This window comes from Haliaeetus albicilla, chromosome 13 (assembly GCF_947461875.1).
Source record: "Haliaeetus albicilla chromosome 13, bHalAlb1.1, whole genome shotgun sequence".
NCBI lineage: Eukaryota > Metazoa > Chordata > Aves > Accipitriformes > Accipitridae > Haliaeetus > Haliaeetus albicilla.
Window position 1 is genome coordinate 19875659 of NC_091495.1, and position 22851 is coordinate 19898509.

The 22851-nt window shown below is 41.3% G+C and overlaps 1 protein-coding gene across 7 annotated transcripts in view; it reads left to right on the top strand.

Annotated features, from left to right (window-relative positions):
• Positions 1–22851, top strand: part of LRFN2 (leucine rich repeat and fibronectin type III domain containing 2) — a 168846-nt gene that overhangs the window by 119455 nt on the left and 26540 nt on the right. For 6 of the 7 annotated variants that reach the window (XM_069800355.1, XM_069800358.1, XM_069800357.1 and 3 more), the window contains one exon: positions 7286–8678. In XM_069800355.1, the coding sequence (XP_069656456.1) occupies positions 7306–8678 (1373 nt within the window). In that variant the 5' untranslated portion in view covers positions 7286–7305. Of the gene's footprint in view, positions 1–3800; positions 4152–7285; positions 8679–22851 lie in introns of those variants that run through there. The other variant, XM_069800359.1, reaches the window with a different exon arrangement.

Here is a 22851-nt window from a genome sequence, read left to right on the forward strand (position 1 = left end):
GTAAACATCATTCTAGAGTAAAAATTTCCATCTTCTGCAGCACAAGAAATTTAGGCTAATTGCTAAGTGGAATTTTAAGCGCATGTTTCTTTTGCTCTGTTCTCTACGTGTGCATGATGGCTTTTCAGTCCAATCTTCAAGCAGCATGATGCCAGATCAGATAAGGTCTAGAGATTGGTTATAATGAAGTGGTGGCACCTGTACCTTTTGCATGGAAACTCTCTCATTTTTTTTTAACTGGATCACTAAATAATACTCAGATTTGCGCAGTGTGTTTGCAGAAACAGCAGCTCTCACTATAACAGGAGCGTAGCTATTTTCACAGAACTGTTACTACCTAGTGCTAGTTCTTTAAAAAACATCTCAGGAACATGGACCTTCAAGGCCCATTGAAGTGAACTGGAATGGGGCATCCCGGTTCCCTGAAGGGTTTTCCAGGTCTGCATCCTCATCAGCATTTACGTCCCTGAGATGCCTGGGATGCACTTTTCTGTGGAAACTACTAGAAAGTCTGGCTTCCAAAGGATGTCTGTCCCTGACTGACCTACTCCTGAATTATGTTAGGACTGCAGAGTGAGATTACTGCTTATTAGACACTGGAAAACCTGTACAGCTCAGAGCACCCTAATAGTAGAGTGGACTGTCTCTTGTCTAAAAAGGCTGAAGTCAGGTTAAATCTTTTTCAGCAGCCAGGATATTAACAGTGTCTCTCTTCCATGTGGATTTTCTGATGCCCAGCAAGAGGTGGAGTCATGATGCATTATTTCCTTCACAGAAGTCTAATAAAGCTAATGAAGTCTCTCTCCTCTGCTTTCAGGAAACTTACTCTATATTCTTGAAATGTGTAAGTAGTAAATAATTCTGAGGCTTCTGCACTTCAGATTTTATCTGAAGTGATAAAAATGTCCCAAATGTATTGTGGGGAAGTGCCAGACAGGCAGACGCTCAGAAGTACACAGAATGTGTTCACTAAGTTTTATTTTCTCACAAAATGAATCTCAAAAGCTTGACTAATTTTGCACATTTCTTAAAACCGAAGGGCTTACAATGATGTCTTTATTTCAGCAAAGTGCTAATAAAAGTGAGGTGGGATCTAACAGGCTTACACCTTGTTGTAAGTGAATTATATCTGACCTGGCTCTGCACCTGACTAGCTACATTGATAATTTGGGCTTTCGATAAACACATTGCTTCAGTCTTGGGAATGGTAAAAGAATTGGGTAAAGTTAGTACTTAAAGAAAGAAATAACATGATTAGTGTCAGGGAAAGATCAGGAAAGCATTATGAAAAATAAAGAAAAGCTTCCCAAAACCGCACACAAATAGACACAAGTTTTGCCAATCCAGTATCTTCCTGTATGAGACAGCCTTGCTGAAGAAAATACTGGGTTATTTCCTTGGGGATCTGTTGGATGGATTAAATCAGCCTTCAAAGAGTGAGGCCTCTTGAAAATTACCTTTTATGAACTATCCTCACCTCTGTTCTGGATCCGGTTACAACCAGTTCTTTAAACACTGCAATCATAACAGAAACATTCTTACATTTAAGACCATCCTATGAGTTAATTTCATTTGGAAGCATACACCTTTTTAGCCTAGCTTGTCCTAATTACTACCAAACTAGGACTGCTTCCAGGGCTGGGGACCACAGAGCAGGTAGGATGGACCCCCAGCTGCTTGGAAAGTTGAAAACAAGAGAACAGCACTCAAATGAAGCAAACCGCGTAAATGAACCTTATGATGGTACAGGGGCAGTAAAATATTTTTGATTGCAACCTTGCTATGACTGCAGTATTCAAGAAAAAGTTGTACAAAAGGCAATGAATTTGTTAAGCTTAATCCAGAGTTCCTTTTTTTTCTGTTACTGTGGAAGCATTATCTGTCAAATTAATATGGGTAGAGCTTAGTAGAGACAGCCACAAATACCTGGAGAAATATGTGCTTGTAAATGTTCCCCCTCTATGATTTATGAAATGTAAGGTGGCTGGAGAAAGCAAGCACTTCACATGTTAGAGCTATTAATTCTTTTCAATAAAACTAGCTCCTAAAAAGGCCTAGCCAAAATCTAAGATGCGCTATACATATGTACACTTGATGATGAGCAGCTTTACCCCCAAGGAGTGCAGAAGCCTAGGTAAACACAAAAGACAAAAGCTAAACAGAAGTAGTGTTAGTTATCCTGAGTTAGAGCCTGTAAGCACATAGATACCTAACTGACTTTAAACACCTGAACAGTCTCACAGATGCTCACAAAGCTAGCAGTGGCTTAACACCCAACCCATGTTTCAATGTATGTGGTACTGAGGACAGATTCAGATGCAGAGACATTTACTTTCCTTACAGCCATTGTCAATGCTTGGTGAATTAGACATAAAATACCTGCATGGGTCAGGGAGAACATGAGACCTACCTTTCCCACACAGTTTTTGGCAAGGCAAGGGATTAAGGAGTAATTTTTGTCCTGACATAGTCCCATCCCATTTTACACATTGTAAATTAAACTGCTTGAGAGAATATGCATGAAACTTCACCCATCACTGCAGTCCTTCAAGCTTTGCAGCTGGGGGGAGGAGGTAAATTTCCTAGTCACAGAGGTTCACTGAAACCAGAGATAAGAGAAGGCTAAGAAAAAGGAAAAGAGCAGCTCCCAGAAAAGGAAATCCAGTTCCTCCACAGCACCTACAAAGCTGAAGAAAAGTATATTAACTCACCCATACAGTCCCTGGAATTTGGGTCCCAGGGCACTTGGAGACAGCAGAATCAGAGCCCCTATCCATCCACCTCTCTTTTTTTTTTTTTGTCTTTCTTTTTTTCCCCAGCCTGTATGCTGCAGCTATAGCTTATTTGTCTGACAGTTACCTTGTACTTGGTGCTGTGGTACACAAAGATTATTGGAATTTATATGCAAAGCTCAATGAATATAGAATTAAAAAATGCCTCAGAGACATTCCTGAAATGAGATGCCGAATCTCAGAAGTTGTATCTTTATGAGGAAAATTTGAATACAAAACACCAAGCTTTATGACTCTCGCACATATTAATTCATAAGAATCCATGTTATAAGAGGACTAGAGGGGCTATTTTTCATCTTGGGCTGAGACAGAAACTCTGCCAGATTTACTGACTTGCTGTGAGAAATCTACTTTATCTGTCTGATATATACCTTTAAAATGTAAATCAGAATAGTGAGCTTATCACAAGGCTACCATTAGCAGCCCATAAAATGCTTCCTGTTGCAGGTCACAAGAGATTTTGGGAACAAGGTGAGCAAACTGGTCAGCAAAACCAGACCCTAAACTTGACACTTTATTTTCTGTCTTATATGAAAGTTACCAGAACCAAAATCATAACAATTTTTATTATACATCCATCCCCTTGGCAACTAGCAATTGCTATGACTTTCTGGGAGAGTCTAGATTTTAGAAGACACTGTTATAATTGTGCAGACTTGAGAATTCTTACCTCATCTGTGGCCCAGGTGCTTTGTCTGTCTGGAGAGAAAAAGGAAAACCAGCTGCCCCATGGAAACCCCAGATGTTGTCTAAGGAGTCCTGTCCACCTCTGTTCTCTCCGATGTCCTATAGTTAGCCCTTTGGGTTTGTACCCTATTTGCTGTGTTGTGAACTGGTCACTTCAGGATTACATTATAGAGAAACCCAAGGCTCAGAAGCTTGAAATACCGATGTAGACAAAAGATCACAAAGACTAAAAATTTATTCTGCAGACAAACAATATTTACATTAATACTTTCAAATGCATTCAATAACTGGCATGACAGTAGCCATGATATTTCCATCCTAGTACTGTTGTTACTGACTGGCCCTCCTGCTGGTAAAAGCACATATTGCGCGCTCTGTGTCTTTTTCACGCGTGCATGCAAACACAGGCAGATGATGCGCTTTCAAGCCATCCACAGATGGTTTCCCCATCAGGGCTTACTTTGCCATTTAGACCTCCTGCTTCACAGCCTCCTCTCAGTGTTGCAGTCCCTATTTTCTGTAATTAACTTCTCTTCCTCCCCCCATTTTTTTTTACAAATACTTTTCACTCTGATGCTTAGAGTCAACTCTCCCCAAAGCACTGTGATATTTAACAGCATCTGGAAAAAATGTGGTTCGAGAATTGGGACACTTAAAGGAGACACTGCTCTCGTAAGTGTGCATTCACATTTTTGAATAGATATTCAGAGGGTGGGAATGTAGATGAGGGAGAAGCTATGAAAGGGCTTATTACTAATTAACTGTATCTATTTCTCCCCCTTTTAAACTGCTTTTTGTTTATAATTTCAGCTGATAGGGTAATACATTAAATTAAATCTGCAGAACACAATTATAATTAAGATTCAAAAAGCCAATTGCCTGTTAGTAAACTACCAATTGATAATAATGTAAGAGATATTTATAGCATTTTGCTAAGTATGCCACAGATTTGCATCAATAACATACTTGCTAATCTCCAAGTGTTTTATTCAGTAGCCTTTTATTTACTATTGAAGGTAAGATTACTCTTCCCAAGCCATCCTTTCTAAAAGTATCTCGCTTTCATCTTGTTTGCAGAGTTCAGCAAACACAGATGCTTCAGTCCTTTCCTCTCCTATGAAATAGTAATAACAGTATATAATTACTAACATCACACCATACAGAAAACCTTGCCATAAAGAACATACTATACATGCACTCATACATATATTCAGCACTCATAACATCTTGCATTTCTACAGCTCTTTTTCTCTGAGTCACCTCACAAATTCCATAGAGGACAAACCAAACCACCTTACCCAGGAGAGTAACTGGCCACCTTTGGGCAGAGCCCCACACATAGGGCCCTAGTTTTCATTCCTTTCACAGGGAGATTGGGCAAGACTTGTTTAAAGAGTTAAAAAAAAAATTGCTGAAGTGATAGATTTTGTTTTGTGTTTGGTGTGTGTTACTGGGAGATTAATAACTAACTTTTATAATTTCTTTTAATTATTATAAAACATCTGCATAATTGTCATTTCAGCTGTATGATGAAGTGTAAATAATTGTGATGTGACTTTTATGTGAAATGTGTTGCTTGCATTGTATGTTTGCTAAAGTTTGAATGGCCTCGTTGTACTAATTACTGGAGTTGTTACGAGACACTGTGTATTATCCCGTCATGTGTACAGCAGTAAGAGAACCAGCTTAGGCGCAGGTGACGGCCTGCCATCCACCACTTAGGCACTGGAAGGGCAATTGCTGAAACATGAGGGTGTCTCATCTCTTATTGTGCCATGACTACTCTTGAAACACAAGCACCCCAAACCTGCTAAGTGTACAAGCAGCTGCGTGATTGAGAAGGGATATGGAGCGTGTACCAAGGACCAAGGACAATGATGCAAGGTTATATGGTGGGGTGATGTAGGTTAAATGGAGGCAAAATGGCTGCGTTGGAAATTATAGCCTGAATCGTGTCCATAGCTACTGCCACAAGTAAGGGTCTTGGAGACTAGAGCACACCATCTTGGCAAAAAAGCCTAGGAGATCCCTTACAAATATATAGCTCTTTGTCAACCTGCCCCTTTCCTCAGAGGGAAAATGAGGATTTGTTTTGGTTTAAGCCCAGCCAGCAACTAAACACCACGCAGCTGCTCACTCACTCCCCCCCATCCAGTGGGATGGGGGAGAAAATCGGGAAAAGAAGTAATACTCGTGGGTTGAGATAAGAACGGTTTAATAGAACAGAAAAGAAGAAACTAATAATGATAATGATAACACTAATAAAATGACAACAGTACTAATAAAAGGATTGGAATGTACAAATGATGCGCAGGGCAATTGCTCACCACTAGCCGACCGACACCCAGCCAGTCCCTGAGCGGCGATTCCCCGCCCCCACTTCCCAGTTCCTAAACTAGATGGGACATCACATGGTATGGAATACACCGTTGGCCAGTTTGGGTCAGGTGCCCTGGTTGTGTCCTGTGCCAACTTCTTGTGCCCTGGCTGGGCATGAGAAGCTGAAAAATCCTTGACTTTAGTCTAAACACTACTTAGCAACAACTGAAAACATCAGTGTTATCAACATTCTTCACATACTGAACTCAAAACATAGCACTGTACCAGCTACTAGGAAGACAGTTAACTCTATCCCAGCTGAAACCAGGACAGGATTAGAAATGAATGATCTGCCCATTCCTCAGCCCTCCTTGATAGCAACGTCTGGGCAAGGGTGCGGCAGAAAGAAAACAAGTTTACCTATATCCCACACATGTGGGAAGAACGTCAGAAAACCCATGTAAGAAGATATTCCCAAACCTGAAGGAGGGCTGCAACTTCCCCCAGCCACAATTGGCCCTTTAAGTCAGCCTGTAAATACATTTCATTATTATTCAAAGATACATACCTTTTAGCTTAAGCTGGAAAAACATGTGAGAGCTAAAAAAAAAGGGAGATAATAGTGCAAAGAGAAATGGGCAGGATGCAGGAGAGGGCTGTGGAGGTAGGCGAGAGCTTTACTGTCTCACTACAACAGAAAGGGTTGCAGCATGAGAGCATGAGGTCATCAGAAAGCTTGCTAGGAGCCTAAGGTACCACAGGTTTCCCCTACATCTCTTCTCTTTGGAGCTAGGCGATGTCATCCTTCCTATAGGTTGGCTGAGCGCAGGGTGAATCCAGGTTACAACTATGCAAGTGATTTCTGCTTTCTATGCTGCCTATCATGAATTTTGTTATGGGTTGGCAAGTGAACTGACTCAGCCCAGGACTGGCCAGATAATTACATGGTCATTACTAACCACATTACTGAAGGGTAAATATGCAGTTATTTTTATCCATAAAATCAGCTCTTTCAACCCTAAGACTAATTCCACATTATTATGCAGCAGTATGTAATTACTATAAGACAGCTTCTACCCTCAAAGAAGCAGGCACTATTCCAAATGAAATCTTTCAGGGTTTTAAGTAAGCCATGCACACTGATGGTAGGATTTGTCCTCTACCAGCTACCCAATAAAAATTATAAAAATGTAACTAGAAAATAGGTAGTCACAAGACCCTATTACCAGGCATAAGTGTTAACAATTCCAATCCCATTTAGATTTGGAACCAAAATCACTTTTTTTAGAAAGAAATGCATTATGTGGAAAAACATGTTGCTATAATACTTAAACTTCCCATCCCAGAGTGCTGACTGCTTTAGGTGTGACTCCTGAGAGGAGGCACTGTGAAGTCTCTTTGGAGGTAGGTGTTAGGTAAAACATAAGAGGAAAGATAGTTACATCAAAACTGCTGATGTTCCTTATAACTCTTCTCATTTCTTGCAGGTACTGTTGCATGATTTACCATGGAAAAATTGCTCTGCAGCATCCTGGTGTTTGGAATGGCTGTCATGGTCAGCGCTTGTCCCAAATATTGTGTCTGTCAGAACCTGTCTGAGTCACTGGGGACTTTGTGTCCCTCCAAGGGTCTCCTATTTGTACCGCTAGACATAGATCGAAGGACTGTTGAACTCCGACTTGGGGGCAACTTCATTATTAATATCAGCCGACAGGATTTTGCCAATATGTCTGGACTTGTTGACCTTACTTTGTCCAGAAACACCATCAGTTACATACAGCCCTACTCTTTCACTGACTTGGAGAGCCTTCGGTCTTTACATCTGGACAGCAACAGGCTGCCTGACATTGGAGAAGATATTTTGAGAGGCTTAATTAACCTTCAACATTTGATTTTAAACAACAACCAGCTAAGCAGCATCTCTGACGAAGCCTTTGAGGATTTTTTGCTGACATTGGAAGACTTAGACCTTTCCTACAATAACCTCCGAAGCATTCCCTGGGAATCTATAAGGAAGATGATAAACTTGCACCAGCTCAGTTTAGATCATAACCTGATAGATTATATTACAGAGGGGACATTTGCAGACCTTCAGAAATTGGCCAGATTGGATCTAACATCCAACAGACTTCAGAAGCTCCCCCCTGACCCTATATTTGCCAGATCTCAAGTAATTCCATTTGCTGTTACCCCGTTTTCTCCACCTTTGTCTCTTAGCTTTGGGGGCAACCCTCTGCATTGCAACTGTGAGCTACTGTGGTTAAGGCGACTTGACAGAGATGACGATATGGAAACTTGTGCTTCTCCTCCAGGTCTAAAGGGAAGGTACTTCTGGTACGTACGAGAGGAAGAATTTGTTTGTGAGCCTCCTCTTATTACACAACATACTCACAAGTTGCTGGTTTTAGAAGGGCAAACTGCCACACTGAAATGCAAAGCCATTGGGGATCCCACCCCCATCATTCACTGGGTAGCCCCCGATGACCGTCTCATCGGGAACTCTTCAAGGACAGCTGTCTATGACAATGGCACCTTAGATATCCTCATCACCACCTCCAAGGATTATGGGACTTTCACATGCATAGCAGCCAATGCTGCTGGAGAGTCCACTGCAACGATTGAGCTCTCAATTGTTCAGCTCCCTCATCTCAGCAACGGCACAGGCCGAGCAGTCCCACCAAAATCCAGGCTCTCGGACATCACCAGCTCCAGCAAGTCTAATCGTGGGGAAACAAAAGGCACATCAGAAAGGGCTGTCCTGGTGTCAGATGTGACCACTACCTCAGCTTTGGTCAAGTGGACGGTGAGCAAGTCGGCCCCTCGGGTAAAAATGTATCAGCTGCAGTATAATTGCTCGGATGATGAAGTCCTGATCTACAGGTAAATGCAATTTCTATTTGGTCCTCTGATGATGGCAGGGGGCAGAAAGCAGGATATGAAGTCTTTTACTCTTAAGTCACTGATTTGACTTTGAAATGAGGTAGCACTGCCACCAATAGCATTAGCAGTGTCTGATAAGTTTGCATTGTATCTGTCAGTTTATCTGTTGGTCTGTTCATCGCTTTTCTGTCTAAGTAAGTCATACTTTACAAATCTCTGTAGTATTCATTCGCTAACAACAGCTGTTTTCAGTAAAATTTCCAATTTGGGAAAAAATAATACCACAGCTGGTAACCTCCTTACTAGGCTTAACAAAGAAAGAAACTTGACAGGCTAGAAGTCAGAAGTTTCCCCTTCCACCTCCTGTAGGTGGGATTGAAACATACTACTGAGAGAGGAAGCAACGTGGGAGGAAGTTTGTGCTGTCTACCTATAACACAGGCTCTAATTATTCTGCAATTCAAGATTTGGGGTTGTTAGCAAAAGATTTTTCACCTAAATGAAAGAGCTCATTTCTTACTTCACTAACATCTGTTTTATACAACTGTAATGGCTGACAACTTTGGAACATTTAATGTTTTATACCATATTAAATGCAAGAAGAGATAGAGATAATTGCAAAAGCAAGCCCTGGATGTTCATTATGCTCCCCCAGTTCTACAACTCCTCCGACTTTTAATCATGTAAAGAAAGAGTCACTTTTGCAGTAAAGAAGCAGTAAATTTTAGGGATTAAATATGGGTAGGAACAGCACAGGAAAACAGTGTTACTGCTTTTTCCTTCTGTCTTGGAAGGATGAATTGACATAGTATGCTCATGCTAGTGATAAATCCCTAGAAACCACCCTTTCCTGCCTTTTTATTGCAAAGGCAGCAATATCAGATGCATTGAGCTGGTCTCTCTTTGACTGTATGTGAGCTACCAGCAGAAGTCAGAATCTTATTGGTGAAGTAGAACCAAACACATAAACTCCATAGTTTTATAAGCATCCTGAAGCCTGTGGAGAAAAATTGGATCTTGTAGAGGAATAATGGGATTTGGGTTTTGATTCTAATTTGAGAATAAACTCTGGCCAAAACATAGTCAAAAGCATTGATTTCCTCAGTAGGCTTAGGGCTATTATCTGCTGGCCTGCAGACTACTCTGTCCTTCTCGTACCGCCTGCAGTGAGAGCTGAGGCATTAGTCAAGTCATGGTATTCAGCCTCCAGATCCCAGAAGAGACCTTGCTATTTTCTTCTCTACCGTAATATGGTTTTCTTTACCCTGAGAAAGTAAAAATGAGAGGTAGTAAATGTTCATGTGATGTTTTTCACTCACACTTCTCTTACAATGAAATCTAATTTTAAAATTTTTCAGAACTGAATGTTTAGTTGACATGGACAAAATTTTGTGCAAGCAATATTTTTATCTCAATCAGTTGTAGAACAGAAATAATATAGTGATTTATTTAGCTGCTCCAAACTTACTTACTCTTTGCCAAAAGTAGGAATACTGACCAGCAAGTCCAAAGAATTTTTTTTTAAAAAAGGATATTTATTAAAATACTGACAGAATCTGAGGAAATTCAGTTCTGTTCACTTCCATTCCTCAGTTACAAAAATAATCAAATCAGTTAGCAGGTGGAAATTATTTATCTTGCTCTGGCTAATGATGTACAGTGGAACTGGTGTGTTAGCTTTGGGACTTACAACTATATGGAGTTAAGTAGAATGAAAGGATAAGATAAAACTGAATAATGATAGAGTATTAGGAAAAGAATGAAAGGAAATATGCTGGTATCAGTTTTTCCTGAGGCAAAGCTTTTGGTAAAAACTCAGCAGTATTTAAGATCTTGAGCCTAGTGGAAGTCTGAAAAAATACTCTGAAGGATGTGTATAGTCATATGACACTGTATAGTGAATTCAGCCCAGTGAACAGGAATATCCCCGAAGCCAGAAAGAGAAATTTGCAGAGGTTATCAGGTGTTGGAAGTGGTTGGATGTGTTGATTTGCTGAGGGGGGAGGATGGCAAGGGTAAATAAAACAATGTGGAAGTGAAGACATGCAATCTAGTAGCTGGTGGGGTGAGAATCAGGTGCCATGGGCAGAAATGAGAGAAAGATGCCATCTTGCCAGCCTAGTCTGGAGGAACAAGTGGCTGTCAAGGTGTCAGGCAACCCTAAATTCTCATCCTGTCCCCACTGTCACCTCTCAGTGAGGTTTTGGCCCTTTGTTGCTTTACTTGGTTGTGGCTCAGTTTTCCAGAAGCACCCTGAAGACAGTGCTATTTCCATAAATCTCCCATCAGGTCTTTTTGAGGATTCATTGATGATGCATAGCTCTTTTCATTCACAGCTCTCAAAAGCACTTCACCAAAGAAAACAAATTTTATTTATCTACATTTTGCACCAGGGAAAAATCAAGCATAGAAAGATGAAGTGAATTGTCCAGTGTCTGAGAGTTAATCAGTGGCACTCATAATATCAAAACCCACTCTTACGACTTTCAGTCAGGGAGCCACTCAGTCCCTTAGAGTTAATTAACTAAAGCTGTTTTGCTTTAATTGGTCAGATGCATATCACTGCGACGAGTATGTAGAAAAACCTAAGGGAAAAGGATTTGTACAGTGCTCTGCTCTATAAAATTCTGTGTATGTGCTAAATGGAATGTGATACTGCTTAGCTGCTAAAATGATGGGCACTTAATATATGTTAAGATACGTTGGTATGCCAGGACTGAGGCACACTGGCTATGCTCAGCTTGAAGGAATCCTGCCTCACTAGTAAGCAATGTATGCACAAAAGAGAAAAGTTTGCTGCATTCTCTGCTAAGAATTTTTCATGAACTTAGTACTCATAGTGAAAAAGTGAAAGTGGAAGTTCTTCCCTCCCTATTGACATTAACATCTCTCCTGATCATTACCCGGGACACCAGTCCCATTCCTGCTTCCATCCCAGCTGTGGTCTTCCACTTGCAGGATCTGCAGATGGTGCAAAGGGAAGCACAGTGGAGTGCAATGGCCCCATGAAAATTCAAAGGTGTGGGAGGTGGTGGCAAGCATTGTCTGTTGGACCTCCTGATTTCACTGAGCTGAAGTGGTGTCAGAATCTGAAGTTTGGCTCTGGATACACCAGTGCCATCATAATGAGGATTAACAGGAGGAGCACCATTTGTCTACTTCCCCCATCTGACCTTCCCTTGTATTTGCTGTCTCAGGGCCATTGCTGAAGCTAGCAGCAGGTTTTTATCTCTTTCAGTGGATTTAGGATGCATGTTTCTGAGACTGATCAAATGGTCCTGGATCGGCACTCTGTTCCACTTCCCAGAGTAAGAAGGAGAAGCTGGAGGGAAGGGAATGATAGCTTGTGCAAATGTCTCAAAGAGGCAGCTTGGTCAATGTCAACTTGCAAAGACAATGACTGTCCCTAAAACTGGCACCAAATCAATAACCTGAAGCTGCTCAGAGGTGACATGTTATATTATCTTTTCCACATCATTAGCGGAAAGGATTGTTCTCTCTTTAATGGAGCATGCATTTAACTTTCAGTGGTATTTCAGAGCTTCCTTTTTGTGCCTTGACCTGTGCTCATTTTGAAAAAGATCCTACAACAGGGGCCTGTGTTGGAGTTGCATCTCACACACAGGTGAATACCATTGCTTTACTGATCTATGTATGCTCCCAATGAGCTCTTTCTCTTTCTCTGACTTTTCCTTGCACTGTTTTTAGTAATCCTGCTGTCAAGATGATATTGTTTCACCTGGAACTGGACCAGGATTCCTCTTTCTAGGCAGAGTGAGAGAAAGCTCGTTTTGCTTTTTGGTTGTTTGGGCGTTTTTTTTTTTTACTTGCTGCTTTTTTTTCCTTGTCCTGTATTTTTTTCCTTTACTGATTTATGTTGCTTATTCATTCTAACTTTTCTTTCCTCTTCACTCTCCTTAACTGTCCTATTAATCTTTCTGCCCATGCTACTCTGGATGGAGAAAATGGGAATTGTCGGTAACATTATGAAGCCACATCATGGGCAGTAGGTGCCACAGAGAGAAGATAATGGATTGCTATCTATGTCTTCTGTTCATATAAACAGGTTATGAAAGTAGGCCCTTTTAAAGTGGAAATTAAAGTTTCTCTGAGAACTGCAAGTGATTTTTTTAAGCTACTGTCACATAATAAGGTCCCTTGGCTGGCATATGTAGCCATGATTCATGCTGCTCCAATCCAGCAGACTGAATATACATGGGCACTAATGGGATGCACCCAAGAGTGCTGAGGGATCTGGCTTAATGTCAGTGTGAGGCCATTAACTTTGAACAATCATGGCACTTGGGAAAGATACCTGAGGAAAGCAAATATCACTCTTATCTTCAAAACAGGCAAGAAGGAGGACCCAGGGAACTACAGGCCAGTCAGCCTCATCTCAATCCCTGGGAAGGTGACAGAACAACTAATCCTGGGAACAATTTCCAGGAATGTGATGGACAAGAAGGTGATTTGGAGTCATCATCATGGATCACAATGTCATGCTTGACAAACCTGAAAACATTTTACAATGAAATAGCTAGGTTGGTAGACAAAGTGAGAGCAGTAGATGATTGCCTTGACTTCACTAAGGCTTTTGATGTTGTCTCATAAGATTCTTGCAGAGAAGCTGATGAAATATGGGCTGGATGAGCAGTGAGATGGATTTAAAACGAGCCAAACAGCTGAGCCAAGAGGGGTGTCATCAGTGGCGTGAAGTCTAGTTGGAGACCAGTAACTAGCAGTCAAGAGTCAATACTGACCCATAACCTCTTCAACATCCAATCCTATTTAATACCATCTTCATTAATGACCTGTATGGTGTCGCAGAGTGTAGCCTCAGAAATTTTGTTGATGACACAAAACTGTGAGGAGTGGCTGATAGACCAGTGTCATGCTGTCTATCCAGAGGGACCTTGGTAGGCTGGAGAAATGGGCTGAGAGGAACCCCATAGTATTCTACAAAAGGATATCCCAAGTCCTGCCCCTGAGGAGGAATACCCCATGCACCAGATATGCTGGGGCCACTTGGCTAGAAAGCAGCTTTGCAGAAAAGGACCTGGTGGTCCTGGTGGACAGGAGATTGAACATGAGCCAGCAATGTACCCTTACCATATAGAAGGCTAATGGTTTCCTGGGCTGCATTATGAAGAGTGTTATCGGAAGGTTAAGGAAGATGATCCTTCCCCTCTACTCAGCACTGGTGAGGCCACACCTGAAGTACTGTGTCCAGTTCTGGCTCCTCGGTACAACAGAAATGTGGGACATGCTGGAGAGAGTCCAGCAAAGAGCCACTAAGATGATTAAGAAACTGGAACATCTCACATATGAGGAAAGGCTAAGAGACCTGTGACTATTCAGCACGGAGAAGAGAAAGCTCGGGGGGAAGTCATCAATGTGTACAAAAATCTGAAGGGAGCATATAAAAAGTCAGAGTCAGGATTTTTTCAGTGGTGTCCAGTGCCAGGACAAGAGGCACCATCTGAAGGTGCGCAGGAAGTTCCATCTGAACATCAGGAAGTACTTTTTTACTGTGATGGTGACTGAGCACTGGCACAGGTGGCCCAGAGAGGTGGTGGAGTCTCCATCCTTAGAGATATTCAAAAGCCATCTGGACATGGTGCAGTGCAACTGCGTCTACGTGGCCCTGCTTGAGCAGGGGGGGTTGGACAAGATGACTTCAGGAGGTTCCTTATAACCTCAATCATTCTCTGATTCTGTAATCTTGAGTGCCACTCAGGAACTTCCTTTTGACACTGTGAGCTAATCACTGAAGAAAAGATATTTGTAACTGTCCCTCTAGAAAAGTCCAATAAAATTTGCAAAGGCCAGAGCCAAGTGAATTTGGGTATGCTTAGACAGTTATGTGGGTTCTAATGCAGCAGCTTTTCCATTCTTTCATCCTTTTCTGTAATATAAACCACCTTTAAACACACACTAATGATGGTAAATGTGTATTGTACCCATCACTTTTAGCCAAGACCAGAAGCTTGTAACAAAATGCACAATTGAGAATCACTTCTTATTTGAAGGAAAAACATGCGAAAAGAGTAATCGATGTCCAACAGAGACGGATGGAAGAAGACCAGAGGTCTGTAAAGAAATATCTGTCCTTAGATTCATGGTTAAAGGAGCAAACACTAGGAGACCTGCTCTATCATAGAAATCCTACCTGCTCCTTGGAAAGTTAAGAGCACATTTTTCTCAGTCTAGACTCTCCTTTCAAAACTGTTTTAGACGTTTAAGAGCACCAGACTTATGATCAGTGCAACTTGGGGACTGGCATACTTAATTAATTTTGAATAGGGGATTGAACTGAAATATAAATATTTGGAAAATAGTATCTTTGTGCCTCAGTTTCCCATCTGTAACCTGGGGTGACAGTACTGCCTTGCCTCATAGGGATAAACACATTAGAAAATACTGCTGAACCAGGAGCCCACATAAATGAATAGGGAGACTGTTGCTTTTAAGTCATTGTGTGGTCTGCAGCAACAGGGGTAGTCATGAATGATTACGATGGAGCATTATATAACTGCAACACTTGAATTCAAGTAAGGCATCTGGGGACAGAGATTGTGTCTTTTTTTATGTGTAGAGCACCCTACATGATATGGGACCAAATCTGAGTTTTGGCCATCGGGCAATGATGTAATATATAAATCCACCACTATTTCAAAAGATTAATAAATCTGCAAGTGTTTTGTAGAACTTCCCAGGTCATACTGAGCCTGCTGGCTGTGTTTTGAATTAAAGCAATGATGCAGCCACTTAAAAATGTGCATCTGAAGCGCGACACTGTCATTAGATTTATGAGAGATTTAGGTCTGTTTTATTTTGTGGTATTTCGTACTAAGAGTGATAAAAACAACCATACAAATTAAGAATTACTGTAGCATTATAGTCTCCCTAGCTTATAAATTCAGCACTGGAAAAAAAGGTATTTTATATATTTCTGAAAGCTTATTTTTTCCATATATATTATATGTAGCAGGCAGTCTAAGCATTAAATAAGAATAAATGACTCCACATCTCCAGTCTATTTAAACAATGGTGCCACCGATTTGATTACTTAAACAATATAATAATGATTTACATTGACACAGCTCCTTTTACTCCAAGTGCTTTACAGACTGGCTGAACAGAGATCACTCCACAAACCACTGCTACCCTGTTGCCCCTCAGTTAACTATTAGCTGCAGTTTGGAAGTCAGGTGATAGTGCAACTCCATTTTATGAGCAAAAAATAACTTCAGCGTTTGTGCTTATGGGTACTTTAGCACAGATAGGAAGTATTTAACTGAGTTTGAATTTCGCACATCATAGTGGGATAAATATACCCATGCACTCTTCTAGGCAATTGCATGTCAATAAGAAAATGCTTTCTGACTAAGGTGCTGCAAACTTCAGAAATACCTAAGCTGTGTAAGGATGTTCTCTCAAACATCAGTGCCACACTGAACACCAGGTCATGCATCAGAGAGGATGCCGCTGTCTAAATTGCTAATGCTTCTTCCAACAAAAGCCTGTTGTGTGGAGGTTTGCCAACTAAAGACTGAAATCAGAGGAAGCCCTGCTCTGTTGCTGTTAGGGCAAATAATCCCAATAGCCTGATTCTGTAGTAAAGAGTGATTGCATTACTTTGTCTCTAAGGAAAGTTAGAAATACGTAGTTTTGGTAATTTTAAAAAAGGCAGAGGGTTAATTTACTCTGAAAGGCACGAACATTTATCCTTACTAGTGATTTGGGCAGTGAGTTCGTACAAATGAAGACTTGCAGGTAAATGTTTGCCACTCTTCTACCCCTTTTTCAGTTCCACCCGACTCCAACCTCACTAGGCACTGACCTTCCTCCGTGGCTCATAGCTGGCGCAAAAAACCCTCCTCAGCCTCAACATGTGAGCTATGCTATTCTAGTTGCATTGTATCCAGGATACAAACCTAGATTTGGTCAAAGCATTTATATATTTAAACACTGAATAAAATAACCATTGGAAGGAAGGACATCACATGAAGACATTAATCATCATGTATTAATCATTTGTATTTGACAGATTGAGACAGCAACTGTATAAAAATAAAAATGTGAAGTCACAGTCCCAAAGGGAAGCAAAATTTATATAAGCAGAGCAGGGGAAATTTTGACATGGACATTTGGTACTTCAAGTCATTTGAGAGTGGTTTGCAGCAGTAGTGTGCATTGACTTCTAGAGAACCCTCAGCAAGTGCAGACATAATGAAGAACCTGCTTCACAGAAGCATGTACACTGGGACTGGGGGGTTTTATTTGTGTCTGCTAAAAAAATTTTCATCTAGCCTTTTTTACTTATTTTATTTCTATTATTTATTTTATCTCTCCTGCTGAGAGAAGTACAGGGACAAGGGGGTTTTTAGGGTTGTTTTTTATTTGTTTGGTTTTTTGTTTGCTTGTGTTTGTTTTTTCTTCCGTCCCTCTTGCAATACTAGAAATCTTTGAAGAATAAGAAAGAAAATGCAGTGAAAATGAGAAAAATTACATATGTTGCCATATAATTAAGTGTAAAATAGAAATATAAAATATGAAATAAATATAAATATAATAAAAATATGAAATAAGCAAGAATTAAAGAAAAGTAGATGTACAGCTTAGTATTGTCACTAAAGTCATCCTAGATTGTTGTGACAAACTATTATCCACCTAATGCTTGTACAGAAACTGATGAGAAATCCATTGGTCAGAGCCAGTCCAGTTCACAATGAGCAGAGGCAGGCCATGCAGACGCTACCCAGACCAATATTTTCTTGCTTGATTACCACCACAGAAAGGCAAAATACTAAATGGCCACTTATCCCTACAGGAGATATGTCCCTTTACATGAGTATGTGAGGTGTATGTGACGGCATGTGAGAGGGTGCTTGTGTTACTGCTGCCGTGCTGCAGTGCTCTAGCAGACCGGAGAAGGGCAAGCAGGGAAGGGCAGGGCAGCACCTTTCACCAGCTTGGAGGCATTCCCATTTCCTTCAAAGTTTAACAACTGTCAAATAACGTTTAGTGAGGTATGTGGAGAGGTTGTATGCTACAGCTCTACCCCGAAGCTCAGCCTCAGGAGCTGAATACAAAGGCAAAGAGCCTGATTCTCATCTCAGCCCCTGTTGTGCTGCTGGGAAGTCACCCCACCACAGTCAGGGCTGTTGCACAGGATGGAAAGGAAATCAGAATCGGTTTTCAGTGTAAGACAGCAGTATTCCCGTTTTATCTCTGTTGCTAATTGTTTATTTAGCTCATCAAAGCCTCTGCATTTTTACTTGAAGGGAATTCAGGATGAGCTAATGCTTGCCCATAACATCTGCCACATCCCCCCTCTCAGTTTCTCTGAACCCAAATGCCAGGAGCTGTCTCCACCTGTCATCACAATAACGAGCTACATATCTGATGCCAAAATGAACTATTGAAATAAGATTTTGATTAAGCTTCAGGTGAGTCAACAATTTGATCTCTAAATGAAAAGTTTTAACATATTCAGATTCATACCGTTCTTGAATATTAAGAAGCCAGCACACAGCTGCACAGTTACCACTATCTTTCCTATTTTGAATCTAGGGTAGATTTATTGCAATTCATGTGCTGCTCTGTGCAGAAAAACCCTGTTGCCACTTGCTGACTGTTTAATGTTATAACCTCCCATGTCATCTGTAGTAATGCAAAGTAATAATACTTAGCACTGATAGTTACAAATGCTAACTGATCAAATGCTTGACTGAAGGCTTGAGTCAAAACCCTCAGAAATAAATAGCCACCATTGACTTAGATGGGCTTTGGTTCAGCCTGAAAATCTTGCATTTTAGGGATTACTGTTATTTTCTAGAGAGTCAAATGGAGGAAGGAGGAGGTTAAATAGTTTGCTCAAGGTAATTCAGTAAGCCAGTGGAAGAAACAACATGCCTACAAAATCACAGCTGGGAGTACTCCTGATTTCGATTCCAATGTGTTCCTAATAAAGTCCTTCCTCACATTTCAAATCTGATAATTTCCCCTCGTAATGTCATGATTTGGGGAGAAAACATAGCATTCTTGGTGTTGTTACTATTGTTAAAGTATAGGTTATAAATCTGCTTGACTTGGGAAAAGCTTCTTCAATAGTATCAAACTTGGATCAGGGCTTCACTGTAAGCATGTATGTATGCAACAGAGGTGTGTCATCTCCTCAAAAGGAACAGTGAAAACAATAAGGCTTGATTTCCTCCGTAGTTTGTATATGTAATGCACATTTAAGCACCCAAGATCCTCCACATGATGTCCAAGTTCTCACTTCTTCAGGTGCTGTCTGCAGCAAGTTCCCAATACTCATTGTCTCTCCAGTGCTGATCCATTGAGTTCCAGGTGGTGTCAAAGATCCACTCTAATCCTTTCTTCATTTTGGGTCACAGCTGCTGACATCTGGGTCCTTCTAGGAAACAGGTGAAAAGTATCAGTGACCATAGAGCATTACAACTACTCCTAGCCTTTCTAAATCTGCATCTGAGAACTTCCTCCCTCCCCTCATTTCATCATTCATTTTACCTAGGACACCAGCAATCCAGGTAGTCTCCAGACTACTAAGAAATCTCCTTCAAGAGTGGTGACCCTATGTAAAAGTGGTGGCTGAAAACTACCTGCTTGAAGGAGAGGATGATTTATTTTTATCCACAGGTGCTTTGCAAGAGAGTTGTAAATAAAAAAGAAAAGCTTAAAAGCATATTGTGTTCCTAAACCGTATTGAGTTCCTAAAATTTGCCTTGCCAGTTTGAGATCATTCTGCTTAACTTAGCTCTGACTTGCTCACGCACAGGCTCCAGGCTGTGGGTAGGTAGAACAGGGTGCCTTGACAGCTCCTGCCTCCCCAGCCATCTGACACCCTACCCCATACAGCTCCCCTCTGAAGTCACCGGAAGCCTTTTTACCCATTTCAAAGCTTTCTTTGTTTTAGCTTTTTGGTAGGAGAGATTTGGTGGACACCTGCTCCCCCTGCAGCAGGTTCCTGATACTCCTTCTCTCTCCAGCGCTGACTGGCGAGTTCTGACTGTGGGCATTGTTTTGGGGTTCATGCAAGAAACTATGTTTAATTTTTTATGTAGGACTATTTTATCTACCAAATACATGAGACAGGACAAGGAGGATGGCAGGGGGAGAAAAACTCAAAGTTACAAACACAGCCAAAACAGTGTCTTATTTCACTGCCATAGCTGCAGACTCACCTGTCTAATTGCTTGTTCTGAATTTCCTATTATACCCTCTCTCTTTCATACCAGGCTTTCTGCTTGCATGTTCAGGTTGTTTTCAGAAAAACTGTACTTTTTTGTATAATGATTGTGCTCATTAAAACCCTAACATATAATAGCAATGATACAGCTTGTTTCCTTAGAGAAATGACTTAAGACTCATAATTTGAAAAATATAGAACTGAAAAAGACACAGCACTGGAAAAATAAAAAAGAAGAATACATGGGAGTAAATAAATTATGTTATAAAACCTTCATTAGATTTAGCTCTTACAAGCCTGGTTATTTTTGGATTTGCCCATAATAGGCAGATTTTCTGAGAGAAATATATGCACTCAGGGTGAGCAAAAATCATTCTTTTCAGGTGATTCAATATAAGGTGAATGCAAATTTTGTTTCTCATTTAAACCTATTTTGAGGCTTTAATTGAGCTGTTGATGGTGAGTAGTTTTTGTGTTAATGCTCTGGTCAGGGAAAGATGAAAGAGGAGGATTTCAGACAAGCTGAGGAACTTAAAACTTGAGGCAGAAATCAGATTCATACTCCATGTACTTTTTTGAGTGTTGTACTTGTAGGTTTTCAATGAAGTCTTGTACTACCAGGAATTCATTCATCCTTTCTTTGTTCTTAAAAGGGCACAGGAGAAATCTATCTCAAATTTTCAATGGTAAAGAAAGAAAATGTGAGGTAATGGATGTCTTTGATAACATGATATGCGTTATTTCATTGTCATATTACCCTTTTCCCCCAAACATGTCTTGTTTTACAGTCTAATATGAGGGCAGTACAGACATGTACCCTGTAATCCATAATAATCTGTAATACTGCCAGGCACAAAGGTAATCCAGTCCTAGCTGAAGATAACAGGCTATTACTGCAATCTAAAGAAATCTTGAAACTATAATGCCATTGAGAAATTTCTATGTTATAAAAGAAATGTTCTGATTTTCATAGCAGAGAAAAAGTGGCCCAGCCAGCAGGCTGATCTGCCCTATTGCCACAGCCCTGCTGATGTCTGAGAGTCACAGTGTGATCATATTAGGTCCTAGAGCATTTGACAAGAATCCCACAAAGTGACGCTGCCCAGAGAGGAAATGGGAATTGGCTTCAGCCTTTGGTGGAGGGCACTGTAGAGTGGAAGCAAAATCACCTGTATGCCACAGCAATAGGGAGGGATGTACTGGTGCTGAGCAAGAGAGAGAGATACCTAGCCTGGATGGGAAAGAGCTCATCCACTGAAGGCTACAGCCATGCTTTAGGGTGGCTGAAAAATCCCTGTAGACAGCAAGGTAAGGCTATACCATAACCCCCTTCTGTTCAGCTGCTCCTGGTTTACAGATTAGTTTATTTGCAGAGATGAACAGTTTGAGACAGCCAGCACTAGGTGTGAACTTGTGCTGAATTTGCCCATCTGTCCTCCCTCCCCTTCCCCTTGCATCACTTTGAATTTACCTAGGTTTAAATTTTGTAATATATTTATTACTCCAGAATTTACTTCCTTTTGACAAGAAAACAAATAAAAAAGCTGTTTGTTCAACCCAAAACTTGGGGTTTTTTTATTATCTATTTGTTTGTTTAATTGGCTTGGACTGTGGAATTGGTTCTTATGTAGATATCCCAAACTATGCTCTGAATTTTTCTCAGAGTGGGGATTGCACAAGCAGTAGCTGCCTGATAGACATATAGGCAGCTGACAGCATCAAGGCACCCCACCAGCAGCTCTGTTGTCTGGCAGATTGCCTCAGAGAGTCAGGCTTGATGAATCAGTCCTTCTGCTGGTGCTGGGAGTGTGGGGGATGCCTGCACCTCTTCTCCAGAAGGCTGCTGCAGAATGAGAAAATACACGGCAGTGATCGCTAAGCCTCCCCGCACGTTGTAGTGCAGAGTTGGGATGGCAGCGTCCAAGTGAACTTGAATCTTGCTAATTTGAGTATGTAGAGGTAGAATTTCAGCTTGGTTACTCTGGGGCAAGGATGGGTCACTAGCCTGGTGCCTGCTCTTCTCTCTGCTGCGTGCAGAGGTTCATGGCCTGGGAATGCCATGGGGAGGAATTTGACAGTGCTGCAAATGTTGGGCAATGGGAGAGGGGAGGAGAAATGAGGTAACTGGCCTGAAACTGTCCTGTGTCTCTGTGCCTCTTCCCTTTCATCCCTAAAAGGGAGACAGATGTTCATGTGAGCTGAGCAGGCTACAGAGCCAAGAGGACCCCTGCTTCTCTCCTCCACCCCTTGATCCTTTCAGCTCCTCTGGTTACTGTTTCAGTCCATGATGTGACAGTGCCTTGCTTTCCAAGCAGGCAGAAGGAGGAACAGCCACCATAGAAGGAGTCACCTTCAGAACCTGGATCCTCATGTCCAGGGCCTCATAGCAACTGGGGTGGGTGCTGTCACAAGCTGCTGGCTGAGCAGAGGGCAGTGACAGCCCCATCTTCTCTGGGTAGTGTCAGACAAACCTCCTGCACCCTCAGTGGCAATAACAATGCTGCAATCTCTTTGCTAGAAAACCAGTGCAGAAGTAGCTGTGATAGATGCTTGGCTCTTGTATGATTTGCTTAGGGAGATGAGCCACCTGGAGGACACAAGGCTATATATATGGCTACTAGTTTAAATTCTGTTTTCTTTCTCTGGGGACACTGATGTCTTTTATGAGGTGAAGGACTGTTTGCAAGGAGAAGGGTGAAACAAACACTGGGATCAGTTTTCACACCTGTGAAAAGCCTGAGGGACTGCAACAGTCCCATTTCAAGGCTTAGGACTGCACCTTTGTACAACACCAGATTGGAGTGGGATGAAGAGGTGGCAAGTCCTTGTGCTATACAAACTCTGCCTAATGGAAGCATACGAGGTGTTAGCTGTTTGGGTTTTTTCCCCACTAAAACATAATATTGTTGTTTGTTTCACCTTTTCTCTTTGTTTTCCCCATCCAGGCTCTCTCATGGT